The 26,205-nt window shown below is 32.9% G+C and overlaps 7 protein-coding genes across 8 annotated transcripts; 6 read left to right on the forward strand and 1 right to left on the reverse strand.

Moving 5' to 3' along the window:
- Positions 1 to 3,056: 3,056 nt before the first annotated feature.
- LOC124928096 (26S proteasome non-ATPase regulatory subunit 11 homolog) lies at positions 3,057 to 5,277 on the forward strand. 2 transcript variants are annotated; one of them, XM_047468627.1, is made up of 2 exons: positions 3,057 to 3,170; positions 3,777 to 5,277. In XM_047468627.1, exon 2 carries the CDS (start codon positions 3,788 to 3,790, stop codon positions 5,057 to 5,059), a length of 1,272 nt encoding a protein of 423 aa, XP_047324583.1. In that variant the 5' UTR covers positions 3,057 to 3,170; positions 3,777 to 3,787; the 3' UTR covers positions 5,060 to 5,277. The 2 variants fall into 2 exon arrangements, with proteins under 2 accessions (XP_047324583.1, XP_047324584.1); XM_047468628.1 differs by lacking the exon at positions 3,057 to 3,170 and adding an exon at positions 3,383 to 3,472.
- A 1,043-nt stretch (positions 5,278 to 6,320) lies between these two features.
- LOC124925646 (integrin-linked protein kinase 1-like) lies at positions 6,321 to 10,587 on the forward strand. The gene is made up of 11 exons (XM_047465708.1): positions 6,321 to 6,683; positions 7,162 to 7,236; positions 7,763 to 7,879; positions 8,369 to 8,463; positions 8,724 to 8,844; positions 8,945 to 9,024; positions 9,467 to 9,526; positions 9,622 to 9,743; positions 9,852 to 9,937; positions 10,030 to 10,145; positions 10,220 to 10,587. Exons 1-11 carry the CDS (start codon positions 6,378 to 6,380, stop codon positions 10,341 to 10,343), a joined length of 1,302 nt encoding a protein of 433 aa, XP_047321664.1. The 5' UTR covers positions 6,321 to 6,377; the 3' UTR covers positions 10,344 to 10,587.
- A 918-nt stretch (positions 10,588 to 11,505) lies between these two features.
- LOC124923786 (transmembrane emp24 domain-containing protein p24delta9-like) lies at positions 11,506 to 13,364 on the forward strand. Its single transcript, XM_047463757.1, has 4 exons — positions 11,506 to 11,780; positions 11,864 to 12,073; positions 12,854 to 12,930; positions 13,013 to 13,364. The coding sequence occupies exons 1-4, from the start codon at positions 11,562 to 11,564 to the stop codon at positions 13,155 to 13,157; spliced, it is 651 nt and encodes a 216-aa protein (XP_047319713.1). The 5' UTR covers positions 11,506 to 11,561; the 3' UTR covers positions 13,158 to 13,364.
- A 1,823-nt stretch (positions 13,365 to 15,187) lies between these two features.
- LOC124923785 (rhamnogalacturonan I rhamnosyltransferase 1) lies at positions 15,188 to 18,515 on the forward strand. Its single transcript, XM_047463756.1, has 7 exons — positions 15,188 to 16,018; positions 16,150 to 16,217; positions 16,299 to 16,387; positions 16,460 to 16,622; positions 16,773 to 17,267; positions 17,568 to 17,725; positions 17,821 to 18,515. Exons 1-7 carry the CDS (start codon positions 15,706 to 15,708, stop codon positions 18,095 to 18,097), a joined length of 1,563 nt encoding a protein of 520 aa, XP_047319712.1. The 5' UTR covers positions 15,188 to 15,705; the 3' UTR covers positions 18,098 to 18,515.
- Positions 18,516 to 18,977: 462 nt separating this feature from the next.
- On the reverse strand, positions 18,978 to 20,106 carry LOC124923787. Its single transcript, XM_047463758.1, has 2 exons — positions 19,995 to 20,106; positions 18,978 to 19,647 (listed from the first exon to the last, which is right to left on the reverse strand). The coding sequence occupies exon 2, from the start codon at positions 19,642 to 19,644 to the stop codon at positions 19,180 to 19,182; it is 465 nt and encodes a 154-aa protein (XP_047319714.1). The 5' UTR covers positions 19,645 to 19,647; positions 19,995 to 20,106; the 3' UTR covers positions 18,978 to 19,179.
- A 718-nt stretch (positions 20,107 to 20,824) lies between these two features.
- LOC124925283 (galactoside 2-alpha-L-fucosyltransferase-like) lies at positions 20,825 to 22,503 on the forward strand. Its single transcript, XM_047465253.1, has 2 exons — positions 20,825 to 20,885; positions 20,960 to 22,503. Exons 1-2 carry the CDS (start codon positions 20,825 to 20,827, stop codon positions 22,501 to 22,503), a joined length of 1,605 nt encoding a protein of 534 aa, XP_047321209.1.
- A 1,227-nt stretch (positions 22,504 to 23,730) lies between these two features.
- On the forward strand, positions 23,731 to 25,539 carry LOC124925284 (probable fucosyltransferase 9). Its single transcript, XM_047465254.1, has 2 exons — positions 23,731 to 23,878; positions 23,990 to 25,539. The coding sequence occupies exons 1-2, from the start codon at positions 23,731 to 23,733 to the stop codon at positions 25,537 to 25,539; spliced, it is 1,698 nt and encodes a 565-aa protein (XP_047321210.1).
- The last annotated feature ends 666 nt before the right edge of the window (positions 25,540 to 26,205 follow it).

The following is a 26,205-nucleotide window of genomic DNA, read 5'->3' on the forward strand; positions in this document are numbered from 1 at the left end:
AACAAAGGATTACACAACAAAAAAGTAAAAATAGAAACAAAACATCTTATGAGAGTCAACATTAACAAACTTTTTTTTAAACAGAGAAATCATAAATTATTGTTTATTTTTATTTTCAATTTTTGGAGAGTAATGTAGAATAACAATACATAACATATTAGTAGTTAAAGTGAGAATGAGTATCTTAGAAATTAATGTTAGTTAACTGCATAAATATATTTAAATAATATAAAATGAATCTTAGGATTTAAGAGGATTACTGCCCAAAGCTATTAAGTTTTAATTTTATTGAAAAAATCTTATTTCATTCTTAGAAGTTGTTGTAAATTTTAATAGTTTGTCTTAATAATCAATCTATTTAGTCATTTAAAATGACTTGGATACATTAAAAACTTGTTATTGAGTTTATTTGAATAAATGGGTTGTTATGAATTTGTTTAAAATTTGAGTTATTTTGATAAAAAACAAATAAAGGATATTATATATAGTAATTTTTTTTTTTAAATAAAAATATAAAATGTATTTTAATATTTTTAGTTCATAAATAGAACTTTGTTTTGCCAATAGTGTCCCCTTATCCCTCATGTTTTTATATAATCTATGATTTATTCCGATTATATCTAACATTCTCACACTCTCACTTTATACTCAATTTGTTTTTTTGTCCCATTTCAAAACTAACCATATTTTCTATCCAAATTTACAAATGATTTAATTTTAAAAATATAAAATATAATTAAAATTAAAAATATTGAATTAAATCATTTAAATAAAATATAATATAATTTAAATACTATAAATTAAAACTAAATATATTATATAGACATTAAATTAAATATATTACATAAATATTAAAAATAAAATATATTAAACAAAAAATTAAATAAAATTATTTACTTAATAAATGTCAATTTATTACTTATAATTTTGTAATTTTAAAGTATATATAACTATATAATAGGTTTATGTCCAGGACAATTCAATATATTTAGTTACTACAATGTTTATGTTGCACATGTTTAACATGTTAATTTGGATGATACATATAAGTCATTATATGTATCATATGACTTATATGATACATATAAGTCATTATACCAATTAGTAATTACAAGTACCACACAAAATGACTAATATATAATATATAATTATATAATAAAAAAATAAAAAAAAATAAAATATTGATAAAAACTGTGATCTTAATTCGATATGATGATAACGCTGCAGTTCCAAGAATTGTTTTTGATCCAATCCGTAGGAATAGAGCGAGACATCGTTATAATTATTTTATTTATTTATAAATTTAAATTAATTTAATACGTTAAATATGTTATTTAAAAAATTAATTAATATATTAAGTATGTAAAATGGTTGAACATATAATTTTATAAATAGTAATTTGAATGAGAATTATTTAAAATTTATAAATAATTATTCATTATAAATAGATTTAAAGCTCGATTCGAGTTCGGTCAAAATCGAATTCGAACCGAGCTCGAGCCAGCTCGTTTAAGATTAAGATTCGAGCCGAATTTGAGCTTAGGTAAGACTCGCTTGATGACTCGTCAAACTTTTTCGAGTATAATAATATAATTTATTTTTATTATATTTTATTTTTTATTTAAAATTTGAAACACCCATAAGACTATTTATGAACTTATTGTTAATATCGATACCAAAATTATTGGTACATGAAATTTTTAATATTTTGGTATATCAAAATATACTAAAATAATATTTATAAATTAATATATATATATATATATATATAATACTTATAAGGAAAAAAATAAATTTTATATTAATTTAATTACATAAAACATAATTTTTTAAAAATTAAATAAAAAATATAAATATATTGTAATATTATTTAATATATACAATCTCAATATATTATATTTTCTAAAATATAAAATTATTTTTATTTCACTATAAAGTATTTTATTTTTTAAAATAAACCTAACAGAGTCTAATAAGTTTTTAAGTTTATCTCAATTACAATACATGGCTTTCACAACCATTTTGCAAAAAGACTCAAGAGACTGCCCATTGATACTTCTTCAACAAACTTATATCTCGTTTTGAAACCTTAAATCTCGCTCCGGTAAAACCCTAAATTTGGTTCAATTATTTTTTTTAATATAAGAAATTGATATTTAAATATATTTAAATTTGAGTCTTTCGAGCCTTTTGAGCCGAACTCGAGCCTATGATTATATGATCGAGCCGAGTTCGAGCTTAATATTAAAAGCTCGATCGAGCTCGAGCTCGAGTCGAGCCAATAAAAAATGAGTCGAGCCGAACTCGAACCAAGGCTAGTTCGAGCTCGACTCGACTCGTTTACACCCCTATATACGATAATAATTTTAATTTTAATTTGAATAATATAATAATATATTTATAATTTCTACACACCTTTCTCACTTTATTTCCCACTTTCTTACTCAAAATATTCACTTTTATATTAATATTATCAATGATTTTTTTTTATTATAATAAGAAAGAGAAATAGAATTAATTTTAATAAAAGATAATATAATATATATATATATATATATATATGAGAAAAAAAATTAATTATTATTATTAGTGAATAAAAATTAATATGATAAAAAAACAAATTAATTATAATATATATATATATATATATATATATATATATATATTGAGTAATAAAAAAAAAATTAATTAGTTAAGAATTGTAGAACAGATAAAATCAATACATTGTGAAGTGAAGAGGGCGTATATCCCTTTTATATATATATATATATTTAAGATATGTAGAAATTATGTTTGTTTTATATTTTATTTGATTAAATTATTAAGTTTTAAATAATTATTTTTAACATAAAAGTATATATTAAGATGATACAAATTGTTATTTGTATTTTAATTTAATAAAAAAATATTTAAATTATAATAAAATAAAATTTTATTTAATTATTTAATTAGTAAATTTTAAGTTTAATTATAATTATATATATTATATTTATAAAATTAAATAATTTAAAAATAAAGATGGAAATATGGGTATTTTGGGAATAAAATGATTGGAATATAATGGGAATAATGGTGTAATAGAGGAATTTGACTCTCTTTTCCCAAATCGAAGCCGCCTGCTGCAATCCAAGGCGTACATCTTGCCGCCGATCCCAATCCCAATCCATCTGGTACTTACTCTTCAATTAGGTTTCTCTTTCTCCATTTTTCATGTTTGTAGTGAGTGTATTGATGTCAAACCCTAATCTCCGTATTCTCAGAAGATAAACTTGACTGAATTACTGCTAAACCCTCATTTTATCAACATCATATGATTCTTTGTTTCACTTACAGCCGCTAAACTATCTTCATTTTTGTTTTCTTTTGAGCTTTGGAGAAGTAAAATGATTGAGCCTAGGTACCTACCTACTTAGAAGTTTTAATATATAATGTGTAAAGCTTGAGGTATTGTTCTTGATCTGCAAAGAACAAGGTAAAAATGAAAACTTTCCTTTCCTTACATTATATAGCTTTGTTTGTGTATGATGGGAGTGTTTTATGTTTAGAAACTTTTGTTAGTTCTTCAGATTTTTCATCCCGAATCTTTGATAATTGAGAGAACTGGTTGGTTGTTTCGACACTTTTTGCTTGTTTGTGAGTGTTCTATGTTGAATATCATTTCTTCTGATAGCAGTCCTGGTTGGGGACTTCTGGTTTTGTCTCTCTCGATATTGCTTACAAAAAATCTGCAATGTACAAAGCTTTCTTGCAAAATTGATATCATCTTAATCTTGCAGGGATTTTAAACATGTCTTCATCTTATCTCCCTGCAACAACTGAATCACTCGATCAGGCTCTGGAAGCCAAAACACCATCTGAGACAATTGCTATCCTTTATCGCATACTAGAGAACCCCTCATCTTCTTCCGAAGCTTTGCGTATTAAAGAAAAGGCCATCTCTAATCTCACAGATACGCTTAGAGAAGATAACAGAGCAGAAGAACTCAGGAGCCTCTTGACCCAACTGAGGCCGTTCTTTTCTGTTATTCCAAAGGCAAAAACTGCTAAAATAGTACGCGGTATAATTGATGCAGTAGCTAAAATACCCGGTACCTCTGACCTACAAATTTCCCTCTGCAAGGAAATGGTGCAATGGACTCGATCGGAGAAACGGACATTCCTTCGACAGCGTGTCGAGGCTAGACTTGCCGCTCTTTTGATGGAAAGCAAAGAGTTCTCAGAAGCATTGTCTTTACTTTCTGGACTAATCAAGGAAGTGAGAAGATTAGACGATAAGCTTCTACTAGTGGACATAGAATTGCTGGAAAGCAAACTCCATTTCTCGCTGAGGAACCTTCCCAAAGCCAAAGCAGCACTTACTGCTGCGAGAACTGCCGCCAATGCTATTTACGTCCCTCCAGATCAGCAAGGTACAATCGATCTTCAAAGTGGCATTCTTCATGCTGAAGAGAAGGACTATAAGACTGCCTACAGTTATTTCTTCGAAGCATTCGAGGCTTTCAACGCCCTCGAAGACCCACGAGCAATTTACAGTCTCAAGTATATGCTGCTGTGCAAAATCATGGTGAATCAGGCTGATGACGTGGCTGGAATATTATCGTCAGCTAAAGTGGGCTTGCAATATCAAGGGCCTGAAGTTGATGCGATGAAGGCTGTTGCTAATGCCTATTCGCAACGCTCTTTGAAGCTTTTCGAGACTGCGCTAAGAGATTTTAAGGCACAGCTTGAGGAAGATCCTATTGTTCACAGGCATCTGTCTTCTCTGTATGATACTCTTCTGGAGCAGAATCTGTGTAGGCTGATTGAACCATTCTCGAGAGTTGAAATTGATCACATTGCTGATTTGATTGAACTACCTAAGGATCATGTGGAGAAGAAAATGTCACAGATGATCCTTGATAAGAAGTTTGCCGGGACTTTGGATCAAGGTGCTGGGTGCCTTGTTATCTTTGAGGATCCTAAGACGGACGCAATCTATCCAGCTTCGTTAGACACAATTGGTAACATCGGTAAGGTTGTCGACAGTTTGTATGTCAGATCTGCAAAAATAATGGCATGATGCGTTTCTTTGTTTCTTTCTTTTTTTTCTTTCAATTCTCTCTACATGTTTCCGGTTTTGTTAGACTTGAGGCATTGATACTGATTTAGAGTCTGATGTTGAACTTTATATTTCCTGGATTCTAGGGTTTTTCGAGAATCTTACATTGTATGTCCTTTATTGGGTTTTGGAGATGGATGGATTTGCTGTTAGAATATGTTTAATTTTCTTTTGTACTAGTATATGAATGCCTTTTGATTGGCATTTTAGAATGGCTTTCTACTGTCGGTGAGGAGAATTCAAACCAAAATTCAATTATTGGATAAGACAGGCAATAATAACAGTGTCAACTGCTACAAAGTCCAACCAAAGCATCATCACTAGAGAAAAAAGCATACAATATTTCTTTTTTTTTTTCTTTCAATAAAATTAAAATAATTAAATTAATTTATATGTTAAATTAAATAACCGAAAAGAGAGGAATTAAAATAATCTCTATCAAATTTTATAAACAGCAACAAGTGAGAATTTATTTTTTCTTCTAATGTCATTTTTTTTTTGTTAAACAATACTTATAATTTTTAATATACATATACCATCTAAACAAAATAATAATAAAAAAAGTAAGAATGTTTGAAATTTATATATATTATCAAAATAATAAAAACTCATATAAAGAATATTTATAAGAAGATTCTATAATTTCATATTAGATAAATTAATCTTTTACGGTTGAAAATGAAATTTACAAGTAAACTACTAATGTTAGAAAATATTATTTGAAATTTAATTAGTCAAAATAAGAAGACGTATCAAGTAAAACACAAAAATTTTTACACTCAAATGTGATTGAAATTATAAAATTAAATTTAAGACAACTCCAAATGACTATCATAGTTATAACTTATAATAGAGAAAAGACAAATAATAATATTTGAAAGAAGTTATATATATATATATATATAAAATGAAATCTAATAGAAACTATAATTAGCAATGAATCTGAACAAAACAAGACAAGCTACCGGACAAGCGCCGGGAGAAAAGGAGGAGGAAGAGGGGAGGAGAGGTGAGAGAAAGTATTTATTATTATTTTATTATTATTAATTTTTTTATTTATTTTTAAATGGCAAGAAAGTAACTACCTGTTTGTTTCCTTTCCCCCACTTCCCTCCCTCCCTCCCTCCCTCCTCCCGTTACAGTTACAAGTTACAGGTTGGTACAACAGATTAATTAAATCTCTGTGAATCGGTTTCACACTTGTCGAACCGTTAATCAACCTTTTTGTAGCTATCTATCTGAATCTGAATTTGATCTGTAAGAAAGAAAGAAGAGAAATATGAGTGGTAGTGAAGGAAGTCCGACTGTCGACGGCGCCGGCCATTCTTCTTCCGCTTCCGTGGAAAAGAAGAAGAAGGATAAGGCTAGGGTGAGCAGGACATCGCAGATATTATGGCACGCGCATCAAAACGATCCCTCAGCTGTCAGGAAGCTCTTGGAAGAAGATCCAACGCTCGTAACCGCTAGGGATTACGATAAACGAACACCTCTCCACGTCGCCTCCCTCCATGGCTGGATCGACGTTGCCAAATGCTTGCTTGAGTTCAGAGCCGATGTTAATTCTCAGGATCGTTGGAGGAACACGGTAAACTCATTTCTCAATCATCCTCTCTCTCTCTCTATCTGTTCAATAAATTCGCAAATCCACGACATACCTTAGATCATCGTTGGAGGAACATGGTAAATGCTGCCTAATGATGTGAATCAGCAGCCATTAGCATTTCAAAGCAACCTCCAGTTCCCTTCCACATCATTTGTATCCTAGATGCAGGAAAATAGTTATTGTTTTGAGAAAGGTTAGGGAGATTAGAGGATATTTATGTGCACTTCAGCTGTCCCTTGCAAATTTGACATAATTAATTTGCCTAATTCTTTATATTTTCTAACCAAACTAAGAGAAGAAGAAGAGGTTTAACCAATTGACAAAGTCAATTATTAAATAAAACATTTGATATTGAAATATAAATAATAATTTATACAACAACTACCTATTTCTATTATCATCTTTATCATTCCTGCAAAATCATGGTGATCAGGCTTTTCTAACTTGTATGATCATGCAGCCTTTAGCAGATGCTGAAGGAGCCAAGAAGCACAGCATGGTTGAGTTGTTAAAGTCCTACGGTGGAAATTCCTATGTAAGTTGTAATTTATCCTCTTCCGTTTTTCCATTGTTACTAAGTCTATCATGATGAAACATACAAACTCAAAATATATCAATGATGGAGCCAAAATTACTAGTAAGTTGTCTATGTTGAGTGAGTGGGCTGACTACTATTTTAAATGTTTTTGAAAGTCAGTAAGATTGTCCAGCTACTTATGTGTTCTAAATATTCAAGGGTCAGAGAGCAACTAATATGACCAATAATTGGTCTTAAGCGAATTAATTGGACACAATCACTTAGATGATCATAAGAAGGTCAATGTCTAGAATTAATAGGAGAATCTCTGTAACAATCACACATTTCATTATCCATATCCAGATTCAATGAAAAGTCTGGTTTCTTGTAACCATTGTTTGTTGAATAAAGAAAAAGAAGAATTCTGCTTGTTGCTCATCTAAATTTTGATATTTATTGAACGTGTTGTGTGCCCCAGAACTTTCCACTGTGCACTGGTGATTACCATATTTGACTCTAAAATATTACTGTTAGTAACTTGCAGGGACAAAATGGAAGTCATTTTGAAGCAAAGCCTGTCGCTCCACCTCTACCCAACAAGTGTGATTGGGAAATTGATCCTTCTGAATTGGACTTCTCACTAGCCCATGTCATTGGAAAGGTTTACGTCTCTTACATGATCTATGATTTATAATTTAGAATATCTCATTGATTGAACCAGTTTAGTTATTGAGTCACTTTAGCAGTACATATGCATGAAAACAAATGTGGGTTATGTTCTCCAGGAGAGTAACATCTTCATCACTCCCTGACCAGCTTGTGTTTTTTTTGCACAACGATATTTTACATTTGATCATGTTGTTACCTATGCTCACTCGCGTTCCACTTCTGTTGTTCTGAGAAAATCTCAAAACATTTCCCATAACCGATGAATCCAGATATGATAGTAATGATAGATGATAGGAGTGGTGGTTACAGTTAGCTTGACATAAAGTTTGTTTATCTGTTTTCCTTTTTTGCAATTGTGGTCTTTCTCTTCTTTCTAATCTTTCTTTTTCTTATATCATAAGTTGAAGTCCCTCGAATGCTGCATATACATGTAAACTTAAGTCTGTGCTAGATTACTCACTACTATTTACAATATCGGCAGGGGTCTTTTGGTGAGATAGTAAAGGCAAGCTGGCGTGGAACACCAGTAGCTATCAAACGTATTCTTCCAAATCTATCCGATGATAAATTGGTGATGTAAATTCCTATACTCTCCGAGCATACATATCTGTAAATTATTGTATATCCTATAAACAAATTAATTCTACTTGGTTGCATTAATGAACTGGATATATTATAGCAGATAAAACTGAATAGTCAATATATAACAACATTTATCTTCAATGCGGATCATTTCTAAAGCTTTAATACATCTTTCACTTCACAGTATAATCATATTTTGTCTCCCAATAAGATGTTTCTTTTCTTAACCTTAGCTTCTTTATGTTTGGATTCAGTCAGGACTTCAGGCATGAGGTGAATTTACTGGTAAAGCTTCGTCATCCTAATATTGTTCAATTCTTAGGAGCCGTGACTGACAAAAAGCCTCTAATGTTAATAACTGAGTATCTACGTGGGGTAAGCAGACACTTGTGTTGGATGTGCATGTATATGTTTAGCATACATAAAAAAAATCCTCAAAGAAATATACATAACAGTACTTATAATGTTGGTACAGGGTGATCTTCATCAGTACTTGAAGGAGAAAGGCCCACTTAGTCCATCAGTTGCCATTAATTTTGCACAAGATATTGCTAGGTAGTTATATAAGGCTACAAGCTTCCAAAACTTCTAAAAGGAAAGATCTAAGAAATCTCACCTCACACTTCCAGTTTGTTTTTCATACAATATAATGGGCACAATTGGAAACACTTTTGAATCTGGATGAGAATCCAGATCTAGATGAAAGCCCGTCAATAAATTTCTGAATTTGTGTCTAAATAAAGTTGTATTTCCAAACGTGATCTCATATGGATCCACATCCAAAAAAAGTGTTTCCAAATAAATTTATTGACGGTTTCTTGGTTCCAGATCCAAATCCAAAATGTTTTCAAATGGAAAACCTTGCTCTTATACATACTAATATGATGATGATCTTGCTGCATTAGGGAAAATAAAAATGATTATTTGATTCAACCTACTGAATTCTGCCAGTTCAGCTTGCATGCATGCTGATGAAACTTTGTTATGTTGTACCCAGAGGCATGGCTTATCTTCATAACGAACCAAATGTCATAATTCACAGAGACCTGAAGCCAAGGTCTGTTTCCTTCCAAATTTTTTCATTCTTCTGTTAAATCATTTAACATGGAGAAATTATCTGAAAAAATGAAAATTTGTGGACTGATCGATCAGGAACGTTCTTCTAGTCAACACTAGTGCAGAACACTTGAAAGTTGGGGACTTTGGATTAAGCAAACTCATTAGGGCAGAAAAAGCTCATGATGTCTATAAACTGACTGGAGAAACTGGAAGCTGTGAGCTCCTTTATTTTTACAACTTAAACTGCCTTTCTGTTCTGTGGGAATTACTTCAGAGACTAATAATATATCTTCATCTTTGTTGAACATAACCAAAATAAAAAGATCGTTATATGGCTCCTGAAGTATTTAAGCACAGAAAGTACGACAAGAAGGTTGATGTTTTCTCCTTCGCAATGATTCTATATGAGGTAAGTATGATTAATGTTTCAGTATGAGTTATACCACTACTAATAAAAAAAGTTATTGAAACAGCAATGTTGCTTCTGATTGATTGGTTCAGATGCTTGAAGGCGACCCACCATTGTCAAACATGGAACCTTATGAAGCAGCAAAATGTGTATCTGAAGGACAAAGGCCCAGCTTCAGGGCAAAAGGATATACTTCTGAGTTGAAAGAGTAAGGATAAACATTGCTTAAAAGTTTTAAATTTGTTTCATATCATTTTTACAACCATGTTTTGGTTTTTTCAGGTTAACAGAACAGTGTTGGGCTGCAGATATGAGTCAGAGACCATCTTTCTTAGAGATTCTTAAGCGACTCGAAAAGATTAAGGAAAGCTTACCATCAGATCATCACTGGAACATATTTTCTTGATTGGTTTGGTTCATTGAAACCTAAGATGTGACAAATATTTAAACATTTCCTAATCTAGTTATATATATCTTCATCCTGATTTATCTCCTCTTCCTCATGATTCCAGCAGCTGATGAGTGAGTGCTAAATGGACCAGTAAATTCAAATTGCATGTTTTGTTTCCTTGCTTAAGATAAGCATCCTCCCTTGATCAATGTAAAATGTTTATATGTTTTATGATACAACTTATTAGTTATTACTGCTGTTAATTGCTTTACCCTATTTTTTTGACAATTGGGACTACTCTGTCTTTTCAACTTATTGCATAAACTTGCATTGATATGGATTGTGTCAATTGCATTTTGTCTTTACTAAGTAGTAATTACTTTTAGTTTGTAAATAGTTTATTTCATGTTTTCAAGTTTCAAAAGGAGAAGACAACTTTATTACTCATTTTTATTCAACTTTTTTTCAGAGGTCTTTTTGATCTTTGGTTTTTAAGATTTTATAAAATAAAATATTGTTTAATAAAAGTATGGTTATTTGAGATTTTTAAGGATAAATTATTAAAATGTTATTTTATATTTAAAATGTAAATTTAATAAAAATAAAGTATTTACATTTTGATATTTTAGTTAATAAATTAATTAATTCTATAATTAGATTGTAATAATAGTTAAAAAAAAATTGAAAAATAAATTATTCAAAGTTCAGTCAACTCAACAAAGTTCAGTATTGTTATCAAATAGACTCAAATCGGTCTAATGTTAAATTTAGACTTACTAAATAGTCTATTAATTTATACTAACTTTTATGAATTTTAGTTAATTTAATAAATTTTACAAATAAAAAAGTATAACCAATTATCTAATAATCATAATCGATTAATAGAAGTATTTAGTTATAAATTTGATTTATGAATATGAATTGTGTATTACCAAATTAGTGAAAATTAAATAATAGTCATAAACAAATAACAATACATATATTATTAATTTCAGAATCTTGAACACCCGGATTTAGATATGAGGTCTTTAGATGTATTAATACTCATAATAAATAAAGCAGGTTACTGTTGTGAGGGGCATAATTAAATAGATTTTAAAGTTTGAGGGGCAAAATATAAAAAAATCCTCTGGTCTTTCTTTCTTTCTTTCTTTTTGACAACCATTTGTTGTTACTGTTAGATCTCTAATTTCTTGCGAACGAAGGGGAAGCTGAAATCTAGCTAAGTTGACGATGATGATGATGATTGATAGGTCTAGAGTCGTTTCAATTCTGTTAGTTCTAGGGTTTCTTTCTAACGTAGCTGAATCTCTTCGATTTGATCTTCAATCGAGCCATACAAAATGCATATCCGAAGACATCAAGTCCAATTCAATGACCGTCGGGAAGTACCACGTAGTCAACCCTAACGAAGACCAGCCCCTACCGGAGTCTCACAATCTCACTATCAGGGTAAACTAACTATTCACAATCTGGATCTTACTTTCTCCAAAATGCTATTTAATTAATGAAGGAAAAGGAACACTCTTGTTTAGGTTACTTCGGCGTCTGGGAACAGCTATCACTTCGCGGATCATGTCACTTTTGGGCAGTTTGCTTTTCAAGCAACGGAAGCTGGGGACTACGTTACTTGCTTTTGGGCTGTTGATCACAAGCCTCAAGTTACTATAACTGTTGATTTTGATTGGAGGACCGGTATTTCTGCCAAGGACTGGTCTAATGTTGCTAAGAAAGGCTCAGTTGATGTGAGTCTTCTTTGTTCATATCAATTCAGTTTTATCTTTTATCATTTGAATATGTGAGAACATCTTTCTTCAATGTTTAGCCAAATTTCTATGTGTAATTTTGGAACGAAAGTGAAGATCTGGATATAGATAGATGCATGCTGTCAACGTGCTTCATTTCTTACACAAATAAATGGTATAGACAGATTATACTTCTAATTATCATTAGCCCGAGATTGATCTTCTCCTTTTATAGTCTTTTCTTGCGTTTTTCACAGCCCTGATCTCATCTTTGTTCAATCCTTACTTTGTGACATAATAGTAGTATAAAGGAGCTCAAGATGATCAACTAATTGGTAACATTCAATTTTGCTGCAAGCAGTCTCTTGGTTTATTTGCGTAACAAAGACACCAAGTAAGAAACTGATTAGAACATGACCTTGGATGCAAAATAATTTTGAGATCGGAAGTTTACTTGCTGGAACTCAATTGTTAGGGTTTTCAAGCCATTGTTATAAGCATTTATCTATGTTAACATTTTACATATTTTTGTTGGAAGCTGTCTTCTGTACATAGGTGTCTCATTGAGATTGAATCTATCTAATGAAGTGCTATTATGGTCAGCTATGGGAATCTTACCTTGTCATTTAGTTGCCTGTTTTTGGTATTTTAAGTATAATCTGGTTGAGAAAATGATGATTTGATAGGTTGATGGGGTAATCTTTTGTATGAATTGTTGCTTATCATCATCCCCATGGCTTCTTAACTGGTTTTTGTCTGATTTATGTTTGTTGTATATAGTCCATGGAATTTGAGCTGAAGAAGTTACATGAGGTGATTACTTCGATTCATGAAGAGATGTTTTATCTGCGTGAAAGGTGAGTACTCTCTTGACTGGAACATCAAAATAACATCTCGCGATCAAGCAAAACATATAAAATTACAACTTTGTGTGTGCAGGGAGGAAGAAATGCAGGAGCTTATAAAGAGCACAAACTCGACAATGGGTTGGTTAAGTTTTCTTTCCCTGTTAGTTTGCCTATCAGTGGCTGGTTTGCAGTTCTGGCACTTGAAGAGCTTTTTCGAAAAGAAGAAGCTCATTTAGTGTTTTTTATAGACCTTTCTTTTTTCCCTCTTTTGTAGTTAGTTTCCACTGAAATGCTCATGTTCAATGTTCTGTCAACAGCATGTAAAAGATAACTAGACATAATATTTGGAAACACATACATTTAAGGGTTTTGTTTCTCGTTCGGATGTTGATCTAGACGGACGAGACCTATTTGGAAAATGAACTTGTCTTACCCCCTTTTACGATTTTATCGGCAGTTTCTTATCCCGATCTTTATCCAAATACAAATAAAAACATTTTTATTTTTGTCACTGTATTTGGAATTCTAGATTCATAAATATAAATAGGTTTCTGAATCCAAATGCATAAATAAGAATCTTGACTTTTGTGGAATTTTTAGTTAAAGTCCTCTTTTTGTTGATATTTGTACTTTGTCAAAGCCTTTTGCTAGCTTTGACAATTAGTAAAATTAAAATATAAGAAATAATGGGCATTTCTAGAAACAACTGATTATGTTATTTGGTAAGGTAATTATATCATATAATTGATGAATCTGAGATATTTTAATACCAAATTGAGACTCTGACTTTAAGAACAACAATCAATTAAAAATATAAATATATTTCCAGATGATTTTTAATATCTATAAATTTATTATAACATTGTTTTCTGGCTCAATGAAATCCATTTATGTAGACAAATTTCTCATGATTTATTGACATTTATGTTAAATGGGCAATTAAAGTGATAATTTTAGGGTTCAAATTTAAATCGATTTTATTATTTAATGTTTGAATTTTGAAATAAATCATATAAAATTTGAACTTATAAACATTTAACTAATGAGATTTTTTTTTTCTGAATACACTCGAATGTGACATTTTTTTTCATTTTGTCAAATAGGTTTATTTTATAGGCCGATTAAAATATAAAATAAATTAATTCTTAAATTAATTTTAGAACCTCTAAGAGTTGGTTTGATATTATTTTTCTTTTATGATTTTTATTAAATTTTGATTGATTAAAAATGATTTTTTTTTGAAAATTTTATAATATAAATTATTAAAATATCATTTTATATTTAAATTTTAAATTTAATAAAAAAATAGTTGCAAACATAAACTTTTGTGCCAAATCATGTTAAAAAGAAATGAAACTTTATATAAGCTGTAACTCTATAAGGTATTATAATGGGAAATTTGAGCAAATGACCCTGGTAAAATACGGTAGAAGATAAAAAAAACGTTGGTGACCCCTTTTACTGTTTTTGGACGAAAATGCCACAGTTGCGTGACGCAAAATTTTATTTTTTTATTTTTCAAAAAATTTTAATTATGAAATTTTTTTGGACGAAAATGTCTCAGTTGCGTTACGCAATCGCGAGACAAAAAAAAAATTCCGGTTGCGTTACGCAAAGGTACAATTATCATTATAAAAAAAAGGATCACCAGCTATTTAAATTATCCACCCGCATAATTGATAATTCACCCTATTAGTGGGGTCATCTGTTCAAATTTCCCATTACAAGAGTGTAATAATTCCATTTCACCTTTAAACATATAAACAAAAATCATATATCTTGTTTCAATGTTCTACTCATAAATATAAAATTAAATTTTGAGTCCAACATATCACTTATGCCAATAAATAATTATGTCAAATGATATACCTTATATAACTTATGGTCCCACCCACCACCATTTGGGCCTAACAAAGTTTAACACTACATACAAAGATAAGATTTTTTACTTTTCTTTTTTTAAGTGAGAAATAACCTCATTTAATTATATAAGTTTGAACTTTTAAAATAATTACATTTGACATCGTCATCAATGAGATCATTGGTGGCTAGAAGAATAATAAAAGGCTTATAATAACTCTGACAAAATTCTTTTATACATATAATATTAATTAGTTGTTAAATAAATTATCCAGTAAGAAAACCTAGTTTTTCTTTATTATATATTATTTGTAATAAACTAACCCTCAAATCAATAGAAATTAGAAAGAATTAATCTAAATTTGTATTATATTATTTTGACAGGACTGAATTAGGAAAGTATGAATAATAATGAAAGGAAATGCAGTGTGATCATCTATGGAGTTTGGCCCTTTTTCTCGGTAATCTCTCTTTCTATGGCGACCCATTTACAGGCTTAAGCTTCTCTTCCATCTCCCCATCAGCGCAGGCGCAAAACCCAGAAAGAATCGCAGAAGAAAGAGAGGATTTTCATTTTTCTCTGAAATCAAGAGAATTATAATCACAAGGTCATTCCCACCACCGCTTGATCATTTAATTTGATCTTCTCTTCCCTTCCCTTCCCTTCCCTCGTGAATCCCTCACCTCTCGTCTCATCTTTCATCTTCCATCTTCAACAACTGTTTAATAATTTCATTCCCTATTCTTTAGGGTTTTATCCCACCTCATACATAGAGTTTCAATTTAGGACCTGATTCCAACGATTCATGATTTTGGGTACTGAGGATATTATTTGTTAGCAAAATTCATTAGCATTTCGCTTCTGATCCGAGAATGTTGAAATGAAGAAGGCGCGATGATGATGAAGAAGTGTGCAGAAGAGAAATGGAGGTTAGATCTGAGAGTGTTCAAGTGAGACTGGATAAGGTACCGCCGACGCAGGTTATACCCAGGACGCGTTTGCAGGTCTGGTTCATCAGAGTATGTTCTAGCATTTTGATATGGACTTGTTTGGTTCAGCTTGTCGCTGTCGGAGAGCTTTGGCATCCCAAGTTTCTATCCGGATTCTCATACACTTTCACCGGAGTCACTAGTAGAGATTCATCCATTCTTGATAAACACTTACCCTCTCCTCCTCCTCCACCACCTCCACCTCCGCCATCACCTCCTCCTCCTCCTCCTCCCCTCAGGCCAGAAAGTAAGTGTTTGTTTTGAACCTGCCATTTCACTTTCAATTGTTTGATCAACCATCATGAACTTCATGTAGTTAACTGTTTTGGCATTGGATCAAATATCAGCCCTTTTTATGTTTTTTTGTTTGTTTTGCAGGGAACTACAAAAGTAATGGGTTTCTAAAGGTGTCCTGCAATGGAGGATTGAACCAGATGCGTGCTGCGGTTTGTAATTATTCTCTTACAATCAATTCCCTTGTCGATCTTGTAATTCAGGCTGCTGCTAAAGATGTATTGTTATTTCAGATATGTGATATGGTGGCAGTTGCTCGACTTTTGAATCTCACTTTGGTAGTTCCCGAGCTTGATAAAACCTCCTTTTGGGCTGATCCTAGGTAACTTCAAACTGCATCGTCCTCTCATTGTCATGTTCTTGACATTAACCACACAATTATGGTCGATTGCAGTAATTTCGAGGACATTTTTGATGTGACATACTTCATTAATTCATTGAGAGATGAGGTTAGAGTTGTCAGAAGATTGCCAAAGAAGTTTAATCGAAATAATGACTTTCAGCCTCTGAAAATGGCCCCCATAAGCTGGTCGAATGAAAACTATTATCTGCAACAGGTATTTAGCATTACTCCATTTTAAACTAAGATTTAACTAAGAGGTTGTTGTCTCATGTACAATTCTCACTAAGAACATTTTGACTGAAGTGGGGTCGTAACAGTGAATCATGATCTTATATATACTAATCCCATTTCAATACGGACGCAGATATTGCCACTTTTCAGTAAACACGAAGTTGTGCATTTCAACAGAACAGATACACGTCTAGCCAACAACGGGATTCAACCATGGCTTCAAAAACTTAGGTGTCGTGTTAATTTTGAGGCACTTCGGTTCACTCCTCAAATAGAGGCTCTAGGATCCAAGTTGGTTAACATACTTCAATCAAAAGGATCTTTTGTGGCATTACATCTTAGATACGAGATGGATATGCTAGCTTTCTCTGGTTGTGCACACGGTTGTACAATAGAGGAAACTGAGGAGCTTAAACGTCTGAGGTACGCCTTTCCTTGGTGGCGAGAGAAGGAAATAGTTTCGGAAGAGAGAAGATCGCAGGGATTATGTCCTCTAACTCCGGAGGAGGCAGCATTAGCTCTTCAAGCGTTGGGGTTCGATAATAGCACGCAAATATATATAGCGTCTGGTGAAATTTATGGGAGCGAAAGGAGACTATCAGCATTGAGAAGCGTCTTTCCCTTAATTGTGAGTATTGTTTTATTTTGAGCTGTGATGATTGATATATTAGGCCTATGCTTTTGTTTCTGTATCCAGATCTGCATGGGAAACTTTTTGTTTGACTTAATTTAGTTTCGAAATGTGATCCTACCTGAGTATAGGAAATCATCAACAAATGATGGAATCTATTTTTTGGCTTAATTTAGTCTCCAAATATGATTCACATCTGTATGAGAAATCAGACAGAAAAATGAAGTTTTCTAAGGAAGATATTATAGAATCTTTACAGATTTTTTTCCCTTGTGATGAAAAAACAATCAATCTCAGGTGAAAAAGGAAAAATTGCTGGATCGAGAAGAGTTGAGGAATTTTCAGAATCATTCTTCTCAAATGGCAGCTCTTGATTTCATGGTTTCAGTTGCTAGTGATATCTTCATTCCCTCTTACGATGGGAATATGGCAAGGGTCGTTGAAGGCCACCGCAGGTGTATATATATGTATCTTTATTCTTAAATTAAAGGAAATGTTTTTTTTGAAATATTGGTTATTAAATAAATCATCATCATTTGCTGTTGTGCAGGTATCTAGGATTTAAGAAAACCATCAAACTAGACAGGAAAAAGCTTGTGGAGTTGGTTGATAAGCATCTAAACGGAACAATATTATGGGATGAGTTCTCTATGGCCGTGCGTTCATCCCACGAGAAAAGGATGGGGCAGGCTGATCGTCGAATAATCATCCCAGAAAAGCCTAAAGAAGAAGATTATTTCTATGCAAACCCGTTAGAATGTTTTTGTGACAGAACAAATTGCAGTCACCTGTTACCTCCAGATAATAATTCAACCATCATTGAATAAGGGATTACGACTACAAATTTTGAGAGCCATTGACGATCTTAACAGAGAAATGACGACGGTGCCATGTTTGAAAGGTGCATTTATCGTCCCTATATGATAACAAGGTTTGCTGCAAATCGTACATTAGTTTTTGGACTGAGGTTCACAATGAAAAGCAGAATGAAAACAGAAATTCTTTGCTGGCCTAAGAATTTGCTTGCTTATTCATTCATTTATCCCACTGTTGAAAATGTTTCATTCTGCAAATTTTGTTATGTCTTATTAAATACATTTCTTTTGTAAAGTTCTTCTCTACATTTGTGAATGCTAGAGATCCTATTTGTGAACTCATGTTTACTGTTCAAGATTCATTGCCCATTCTGATGACATGAAGCTTTGGGATAAATAGCTCAAATTAAATCTAGAGCTTTGAGTTTTAGCCTCTTGATTTTTTTGCTATAATATTTTTATCTTGATATTTCTACGCAGATACTGTCGTTTTTCAAAAAAAATATGCATCTTTTGAGTTGTTTTGTCTGATCAAACTGCTCTAATCTAGCTAAGAAACTATAAATGAATATCTGCATATGTACAAATTTAGATACTTTGGATAAAAGGTGTCAAGATTGGTTGGATTAGTCATTTTTCATTGACAATTTGTAACATTTTTTAAAGCATATTTGAATCTGGGCCATTCTAAGATCATTTACACCAGATTTGAATAAGAAATCTGATCAAAATGGTCTTTGTAAACCAGCCATATTCTGATATCTCTACTGGTTGATGCATTAAGATGTAACAAGATGACATGCAACAACAATTTCAGAGACATTTGTGGCAGAAGAATAAGAATGATATCATTCAGATCTTTAACCTAAAGCATTAAGAGGCAAAAAAACAATGAACCAAATAGGACTCCATTCCCATAACAATTTTGAATGTGAAAATGTGATCAATCCAATATTCTTATTGGTCAATAATGACATAACATCTCAATTACTTCAATTACCTTTGGAAGTATATAATTAATCTCTGTAACAAAACTTGCTCAGTATTCTCCAGAACCAGGAAAAATGGGCAAAACTAACATCTTGATTGTATAGTTATTCTGGGTTTTTCGAATCAACCTGTTGATCTTCTTCAGAAGAAGTCTTGGCTTGTTTCTCTCTTTGTAATTCATTGACAGCTTCCTCTTCTGCCCTCTTCTCAGCATGGAGAATAGGCTCATAATAATCACTATGAGCTTCCATACATTTCTTTAGAGCTGTTGTGACCTCAAAACATTTCTCGACTATATCTTCATTCTTCTTCTCAGCCTCTTCTATGCAATTCTCCCACCCAATGAAGCTCTCCTTGCAACCACCTCCTTTCATAAACAGGCAAAACCCACATTCTCCTTCCTCTTCCTCCTCTTCTTCCCCAGCCTCCTCCTTCTCGTTTACAGAATCACCTGCATTGATCTCACCTTTATCTTCAACGATTTTGGGTTCCTCCGAATCCGGGGTCTTGCCATCTTGTTGGCTCGATTTCACTTCTGGGGCATCCGAAAGCTGAGGAGACGAAGACATTGCCTTCAAAATGATATTGTTTATAAGATGGAGCAGTTTAGAGCTAATTAAGTCAAATGAGATTAGGGTTTTACAAAAGGTAGGGTTTTAGGGAGGTTTCCAAGTATCTGATGCTTTTTGATTCACAATAACCTTATTCTTGCAGATCAAGAACAGTAACTCAAGCTTTGAGCATTATAAGTTTCAATTTCTACATCTGAAGTAAATCATTTTTACTTATCGAAAGGTCGTTATACCACTACTACAGCGCAGGACAAAATCAAAAAAGAATATAAGAAAGCAAATCAACATCTGAAGAACATATGATTTATCGAGAAAAGAGTGTACGAACGAGAGAACCCTAAACCTACCTGAAGAGAACCGGCGGATTGGGATCGGCGGCAAGATGAACGCTTTGGACTGCAGGCGGCTTCAACTAAGAGGAAGAAGAAGAAGACTTTTCTAAGCCAAAATTTTGTATACAAAGATACCTTTTTTAAAATATAATTATAATTTTCAACTTTAGAGAGAAAACCTTTTTTTAGTTTATTTATCATTTATGTTAATAAAATATTTACTAAAAGTAGGAGGTTTTTGTTATATATTTTTAATTAAATATTTATAATAAATTTAATTGATTAATATAAATAAATAGTAAATTAAATGATTTATAATATTTTTTTATTTACTTATTATATTAATAAATTATTTATTAAGAATTAAAGTTTTAATATATTAAATTATATTATGAGATTATAATAATATCTTATAATATAATATATTAATGTATATAATTAAAAATAATAATAGATTTAATTTAGTAAATTGGTCAACTATTTGAAATTAGCTTTAGGAATACTCAAAGGCAAAAGCCACGAACCCTAAGTGTGCGGCGCACCCAATTGATTCTAAGCTTTCTAAAAAGCTAGTAAATGAATTACATATTTTATTAATTAAAAATGATTTGTTTACTCTTTTACAATAATATTTTTGGTTTTTTATATTTTAGTATTATTTTAAAACAATGAAGTATAACTTAGGTTTCTCTTCTACAAAGTCAATACAAAGTTAAATTATAATGTGATCTCTCTATTATAATTCTCAATAGATCTCTTCTAACTTAACAATGAGATGGAAATGGACATTAGGGTTTGCATTGTTTACTTTGGTTTGTGCCTCCCTCATTTTCTCAAGAACAGTCATGGACTCCGGAGGATTAGCAACCATGGTGTTGCTAAGTCTCAAAATGAGGTCCATGAAAGGTGAGATTCGAGTCCTTTCGGATTATATTTCTTTGTTAATCTAGCTAAAAATTGCCTCGTTTTTTTATATATAGGTATTAACGTTGAAATAACCAATGACATGATGTCGCTTGGGGGACTCCTCGAAGAGGATTCCATTAAAGGGTCGTTTTGCTTAAGCAAACGCGAATTAGCCCTTTATCGTAAACCTTCACCATACAAGCCATCTTCCTATCTTGTTTCGAGATTACGAAAATACGAAGCAATGCATAGAAAGTGTGGCCCTAACACGAAAAAATACCAAGAAGCCGTCAAGTTGTTGATATCTAATTATTCAAGCAATGAACATGAAGAGGATTGCAAATACCTCATTTGGATTCCTCCAAAGGGGTTGGGCAATAAGTTAGTGAGTCTAGTCTCTACATTTCTATACGCACTCCTTACCGATAGGGTTTTGCTACTCGAGCAACAAATAAGTATGAAAGATCTCTTGTGCGAGCCGTTTGAGAATACAACGTGGCTACTCCCCGAGGATTTACCTTTGAGGAGTGAATTCGGGAGTTTGCGACATGGTTCTCCCTTTTCTTATGGAAACATGCTAAAGACGACGAACACAAACAACCAACGTCCTCCTTTTGTATATCTTCATTTGGCTTTCGATTACGACACTCACGACATGCTCTTCTTTTGCGACGAGTATCAAACTCCATTACGCAATGTTCCGTGGTTGGTGACGAGATCGGACCAATATTTCGCACCGTCGTTATTCTTAATGCCCTTCTTCGAGGAAGAACTCGGAAAGCTATTTCCCGAGAAGGATACCGTTTTCCATCACTTGGGACGATACTTATTACACCCTTCTAACGTCGTGTGGGGGCTTGTAAAGAGGTACTACGACTCGTATTTAGCCAACGCGGAGGAGAGAATAGGGATTCAAATAAGAGACTTCCGCACCACTCCATTGGGATTTACGAGGATGAAGAAACACATATATAACTACTATCTCCCGCATTTTTCTCACGACGAATCGAGCAGCCGTGAGATAAAGGATCTTTGTAACGTAACTAGCTTGGACCTACACATGATGGATCGTATCGTCTCGTGCTTTCTCGAAAACAAACTCTTGCCGAAAGTAGTACATAATCGAAATTACGATGACACCCTTTCGACAAGATCGAAAGCGGTGTTGGTAACTTCTTTGACATCATCATACTACGACAAAATAAGCGACATGTATTGGGATCATGCGACCGAGACTGGTGAAGGGATCGGAGTGTACCAACCGAGCCACGAGGGGGTCCAACATAGCGACATGACGAGTCACAACGCGAAGGCGTGGGCGGAGATATATTTGTTGAGTTTGATGGATGTGGTGATAACGAGCCCGGTTTCGTCTTTCGGGTATGTGGCTCAAGGACTTGGAGGGAAAAGAGCGTGGATGATAAACGGGCCACACCGAGAATTTGTGTCGGATTCGGAACCATCGTGTTTTCAAGTAGCCTCGATGGAGCCTTGTTTTCATAATCCTCCATATTATGATTGTAAGGCTAGAGGTAGAGCTGACACTGGATCAGTGGCTCCTTATGTGCAACATTGTGAGGATTTGAAGTGGGGGCTTAAATTGGTTGATGCTCATTAGTACTTCTAGCTTTTATTTTTTCAATGAGAAATATATATATTATGGAAAAATTATACCAAATTAACATGAGACACTTTCAATGTAGTTTCATTTTGGTGGTTTTATTTACAATTGTTTAAATAATATGTATTATTTAATCCCTCAAATAACAGTCTATTATTGTGAAAGATCCAACTAATGCAAGAAAAGACAATGAAATCATCTTATCATGATCATATTTTAAGACCATCAAGCCCACATTTGATCTTACATGAAGAATAGAGCCAGCGTTTATCAATTGGTCTAGCAATAATAAGGCACAAAAGATCGATTTCACTTGACGGGACCTTCCACCACCATAATTTGTCACCAAGTTCAGACCTTTCAAGTCCTAGCTAGCTCAAATTATACTCATGATCAAGTGTTGTAGATGCTAAGATGGGCTTAACTTTAAGAGTAGTTTAGTGATTGTGATTACTCTTATAAATATATACTATATAACTTAAGATTATTGGAAGTTGGAACCATTATTTCATGAAAAAATCTATAGGATGGGTTCCCCGAGGAATATAAACATTGTTTCCCCGAATCTTGTTAAATCTTGTGTTTATTTACTTTATCGTATCTATATTGTTTTCATTTTAATGTTATTAGTATGCGATTTCAAACTTTAGATATGTTTTTATTTAAACTTTAAAAACAAAATAACTATTATTTTTGTATAGACTATTTGCTATATATCTTAATTAAACTATACCTATTTCATATGATTACTCTAAGAAGTAGTGATGAAATGTAGTAATTAAGTGGACTTTGAGCTTTCAACAATCAACACTAAACCTTTACTTTCTTCCACAACTTATGCTAACATGATAACTTACAATAAGGAAAGGAGATATCCAAGTGAGAATCAGCATTTAGAAATTAATTTGAGTAAAGAATACTGTTTCACTGATTCTTTGAATCTATAGCTAGTATTATAAATTTAGTATAAAGTTTGTATGATTCAGACTAATTTGGAAGGAACTTAAAGTCAACTTGTCATAAATTTGATCAAAGCTAATTACTTAAAGGATACTCAAAGGCAATGCAACAAAAATATGAATATGTTTCGTACGGCGCAAATTAGTTTAGAGCTCAATATTGGGTATCAACAACAGTTATTATTCATGTGTGAAAATAAACTGGAATCAAATTGTTACTTTGAGCTGTTCTTTCCTAGGATTCAGAGAGATTATGGGTCAAACAATGAAGTGGAGATGGATAATAGGATTAGCTTCTTCTTTTCTTCTTGTCTGTTTTATGTATAATGAACTATCTGCAGTTTCCGACATTGGTGCAGGATTAGCAGCTACAATCCTGCTTAGATTAACTTCTCATCAGAATCCCAGATCAGGTCAATAGATTTCATAATATTAATTAAAGATTTGATCTTTCTTGTTTTATGATCATTATTGGGTTCTAATTATTCATGATCAATTTATTTGTTGATTATAACATATAACAGATCAATTGCACAAGGACAGACTGCTTGGAGGATTATTAGAAGAATTGGGATCCAATCATGTTTCTTCTTGCATTAGCAAACGCGAATCTGTCCTCTATCGCAAAACCTCGCCATACAAACCGTCGTCTTATCTTGTTTCCAGGCTGCGAAAATACGAATCCATGCATAGAAACTGCGGCCCTGGAACTAAACCCTTTGAAGAATCATTGAAGCTTTTGTCCCAGCTTAATATGAGCCATGATCATGATCATGATCAATGCAAGTACCTCGTTTGGCTTCCTTCTAATGGATTAGGAAACCGACTCGTCAGCATCGTCTCCACTTTCCTCTACGCCCTCCTCACCGATCGAATCTTGCTCATCGACGAGTCCAAGAACATCGAAGATCTCCTTTGCGAGCCCTTCGAGAATGCCACGTGGTTGCTCCCTCCTGATTTCCCTCTGAAGAACAGCTTTCGAAATTTCCGGCGCGGGTATCCTCATTCTTACGGGAACAGGATCATGAAGAACGCGACAAATTCGATAATTCATCTGCCTTTCATGTACCTTCATCTTCTCTTCGATTACTCCGAACACGACAAGCTATTCTACTGCGACGAATACCAGATCCCACTCCAAGAAATCCCGTGGCTGGTTTTGAGATCAGACGAGTATTTCGCGCCGTCTCTGTTTTTAATGCCTGGCTACGATCAAGAACTCGAAAGGCTATTCCCGAAGAAGGACACTGTTTTTCATCACTTAGGAAGATACCTTTTCCACCCTTCAAATGATGTATGGGGACTAGTTAAAAGATACTACAACACATATCTAGCGAAAGCAGATGAAAGAATTGGAATCCAAATAAGGGATTTCAAGACCACTCCAATGGCTTTCAAATGGATGAAGAAGCAAATCTTCAGCTATTACCTTCCACATTTCACTAAGGATGAATCAACTACTAGTCATATTCGAGACATTTGTAGCGTAGCCAGCTTGGAAAAACACATGCTGGATCGAGTCATATCTTGCACCTTCGATCGTCAAATTCTACCTAAACTACGTAAAACCAACAACGACACGATTCCGAGTGGGAGAGGAAAACGAGGATCGATGGCCATCTTGACAACTTCCTTGAGCTTGTCATACTATGACAACATTAGAAACATGTGTTGGGAACATCAAACGGAAACAGGAGAGGTGATTGGAGTTTACCAGCCTAGCCATGAAGATAGCCAGCAAAGTGAGGAGATGACACACAACATGAAGGCGTGGGCGGAGATCTATCTTCTAAGTTTGATGGATGTGTTGATAACGAGTCCATTTTCGACTTTCGGGTATGTAGCTCAAGGGCTTGGAGGTATGCAATCATGGATTATAAACAGTCCTTACAGAGAAATCGAAAGCTCGGAGCCTTCATGCATTTTGGGTAAGTCCATGGAGCCATGTTTCCACTCCCCTCCTTATTTTGATTGCAAGGCTAAAACCGGAGCCAATGCCGGGTTGATTAGTCCGTATGTGCAGCATTGTGAGGATTTGAAATGGGGGATTAAGTTGGTTGATGATCATATATAACCTTGAGTTATAAATAATTAATGGGAAGAAGAATGTCAATTTTATTTATAAAGTTGGAGGGAGGTGTTAAATTTATTTATAAAGTTGTAAAATTCTATTTATGTATACAAACTTGTCAAAATGTGTCAAAATTATTTAACATAACAGAATGTTTTAAACGGAGTTAATTTTTTATCTACGTGGATATTTATTTTATATTTTGTTTTAACTTATTTTTTTCATTTCAAACAGACTTTTTCTTTACATTTAATAAATAAATAAAATAATTTCATTCTCTCCTCCTTCACCGATTCATATTCTTCTCATTTAAATCTTAATCTCCAAAATCTCATCCACCATTTCTCAGATCCACTTTATCTTCTCTCTCCGAATTTCACCCTATGTTCTTCTCAATTGATGTCAAAAGTAATAGGTTATATATTCAATGCGAAACATCAAATTAGAAATTCTGGATTTCATTTGAATAATTTGCCTGCAATTTCCGATTTCTCTAGGGGATTAGAACAATAAGTTTTTAGCGGTCAACTGTGATGGTTAGAATTTTGAAAAATAAAATTGAGATTCTAGAAACGGTTATTGAGATTTTAGCTTTAATTATAATCGAAGTTGGAGTTGATAAGTTAAATGTGATATGTCACTTGTTTGTCATTGTTTCTGATTGTTCTT

This window comes from Impatiens glandulifera, chromosome 2, assembly GCF_907164915.1.
Source record: "Impatiens glandulifera chromosome 2, dImpGla2.1, whole genome shotgun sequence".
NCBI classification, from domain to species: domain Eukaryota; kingdom Viridiplantae; phylum Streptophyta; class Magnoliopsida; order Ericales; family Balsaminaceae; genus Impatiens; species Impatiens glandulifera.